The 2798-nt window shown below is 48.9% G+C and overlaps 2 protein-coding genes across 2 annotated transcripts; both read left to right on the forward strand.

The window, feature by feature from the left end:
* Positions 1-5: 5 nt before the first annotated feature.
* On the forward strand, positions 6-540 carry LOC8155674 (endoglucanase 12; the record flags this gene model as incomplete). The annotated part of the gene is made up of 1 exon (XM_002488922.2): positions 6-540. A coding segment is annotated over one exon (318 nt), but the record flags the coding sequence as incomplete, so codon positions are not given.
* Positions 541-684: 144 nt separating this feature from the next.
* LOC110431562 lies at positions 685-2585 on the forward strand. Its single transcript, XM_021450668.1, has 2 exons — positions 685-2187; positions 2295-2585. Exons 1-2 carry the CDS (start codon positions 1257-1259, stop codon positions 2339-2341), a joined length of 978 nt encoding a protein of 325 aa, XP_021306343.1. The 5' UTR covers positions 685-1256; the 3' UTR covers positions 2342-2585.
* The last annotated feature ends 213 nt before the right edge of the window (positions 2586-2798 follow it).

Here is a 2798-nt window from a genome sequence, read left to right on the forward strand (position 1 = left end):
CGTCCACGCCTCACAACGGCGTCAAGTATTCGTGCACCGGCGGCTACAAGTGGCGAGACTCCAAGAAGGCAGACCCCAACCTGCTGACGGGCGCCATGGTCGGCGGGCCAGACAGGAACGACGGCTTCAAGGACTCGCGCAACACCTTCGGGCAGAACGAGCCGACGCTTGTAGGCAACGCCGGCCTCGTGGCGGCCCTGGTGGCTCTCACCAACAGCGGCAGGGGAGTCGGCATTACCGCCGTCGACAAGAACACCATGTTCTCCGCCGTGCCGCCAATGTTCCCTGCCGCGCCGCCGCCGCCGTCGTCATGGAAGCCGTGAGTGCTACCGGATCAGCTAGTACGGTGGTTCCTTCGTTTGGTCATACGATTTTTGGTGAGCGAGATCGCCGATCATGTACGCGCGCGAATTCTTTTGTACAATACCACGTTAACAAATACGTACTGCGCACGGTGGCATGCATCATGCGTGACCTGTAGATGTTTTTATGGATTACATTACAGTTAATGAATGGATGGATACATATCTTCGCAATCAATGTTCAGTTAGTTCGTGGTTCCATTCTCTCACACAATGCTAGCTAGTAATTCTGATTAATTTTTGGTTGTAACTGACCGCTAGATCTAAAACCAGAACACACACGATTCCAGGCAGAGTTTGGTTTGTGGTCAAGTGGATGTGAACATGTTCCCAAAGTTCCGCCAAAATTAGCCTTGCAAGGAAAAGCAAAAGCATGTCGGACTTTTCGGAAAAATCAGAAGCATGCGAAATGACAGCTCGAAAAACACCACAAATTTATTATTTGAGAGCCGAAATTGGTAACAAAATAATTCAAGAAAATGGTAAGAAAAACATTCTGCCAGCTGGCGAACATCTTGGTTGCTTTGGATGGTGTCTTTAGAACATCTAGCGCTACTGTGTTAGGTTGATCTCAGGCCCAGCCCAACGGCTGGGGCCTCTTACCCCTGGATCGCGCCCTGATCGGGGGCGCCCAACCGATCCATGGTTGGTGGGCCCCCGACGCGCTGCGCTATATAATCAGGAGTGGGGGCCGCAGGCACGTTTGACGAAGTTCGCCGTGCACACAACCCCACTCGACAAAACCCTAGGCCTTCCGATCGGCAGTGCGCAGTGGCGTCGGGAAGCACCACCGCGCCGCCTCCGTTCTACTCCTACCACGCCGTCGTCGGTCAGTGCCGGTGGAGGCCTGAAGGACGACGAGATCTACTCAGGAACCGCGTCAACGCCCTCGCCATGGACCCCGCTGGATCTGCACCCGCCGGCAACGACGACCAAGCGCTGAATGCGATGCACTTCATTAGTGCAATTCCAAAGCTGACGGGACAGAACTATGTTCTGTGGCGCGAGGAACTTGATGCTGCTCTAGCACTTGCTGAGATAGATTTGGCTCTTCAGGAGCCAAAGCCCACTGAGCCAGAGGAGCCCGAAAGGGCTCAGAATGAGACCGATGAAGCTTTTGCTAATCGGAAGCGAGACTTTGCTCCCATCAGAGCAAAGTATGATCTTGAGAAGTACAAGTGGGAAAAGTCAAACCGCAAGTGCAAGATTGTCATCAAGAAAACCATCACAGAGGGCCTAAGAGGTGCAATCCCAGAATGTGACACAGCAAAAGAATATCTTGAGAAAGTGAAGAATCAGTTCACTGGTTCCACCAAAGCTCATGCTTCCACCCTGATCCAGAAACTCACTAACATGAGGTTCACAGGGGGGAGTGTGAGAGAGCACATTCTGAGCATGAGCACCAAGGCAGCCAAGTTAGAGAAGCTAAAGATGCCCCTCGCTGATGGTTTCCTCATTCACCTAGCTCTAAACTCACTTCCTAAAGAGTATGAGACATTTGTTGTTAACTACAACACACAGCCAGAGGAGTGGGATTTAGAGAAGGTGATTGCTATGTGTGTGCAAGAGGAAGAAAGGCTCAAGAATGCAAATGGTGGTTCCGTGAACTTTGTGAAAGGAAAGAACAAGAAGCCATTCTACAACAAGAAAGCTCCAGATGCCTCCACCTCCCAGAACAAGGGAGGAAGCTCTTCACAGCCTAAAGCACAGCCAAAGCAAGACAACCAGCACAGGCAGGAGGATCCGGATCGCTGTAGATGGTGTAATGAGACAGGGCATTGGAAGCATGACTGCCCTAAGTTCATGAAACATTGCCTAGTGAAAGGTGAGGACATTATAACTTTTGTTGATGAATCCTTATATCTAAGTTATGCTAGATCCACATGGTGGATTGACTCAGGTGCAACTGTTCATGTTGCAAACTCTTTGCAGGGATTCAGTGGAGGGAGAACCCTTCAAAGAGGAGAAAGACAGATTAAGGTGGCCACTGGTGTTGAAGCTGAAGTTCAAGCTATAGGAAATTTATCTCTAGATTTAGCTAGTGGCTTCACCCTTGAGTTGCATGATGTTCTTTATGTTCCCTCTTTAGCTAGAAATTTAATTTCAGTTTCATGTTTGTCAGACTATGGTTTTGATTGCCATTTCAGCAAGAATGATTGTAAGCTACAGTTAAATAATAAATGTGTGGGTCTTGCCTTCCGACAAGACAAACTTTATTTATTATCTTTGTCTGAGAATGTGAATGCTGAATGTAATAATGCTGAGAATGCAATACCCGCAGATGCTAGCAAGAAAAGAAAGAGAATTGATTCCTCATCGAAATTATGGCACTGTCGTTTAGGCCATATTTCGAGGGGGAGAATAGAACGCTTAGTCAAAGAATCAATCCTCCCACCATTAGAACTCTCAGAGTTAGAGCAATGCGTTGATTGCATT

This window comes from Sorghum bicolor, unplaced genomic scaffold, assembly GCF_000003195.3.
Source record: "Sorghum bicolor cultivar BTx623 unplaced genomic scaffold, Sorghum_bicolor_NCBIv3 super_1068, whole genome shotgun sequence".
Classification (NCBI taxonomy): Eukaryota; Viridiplantae; Streptophyta; class Magnoliopsida; order Poales; family Poaceae; genus Sorghum; species Sorghum bicolor.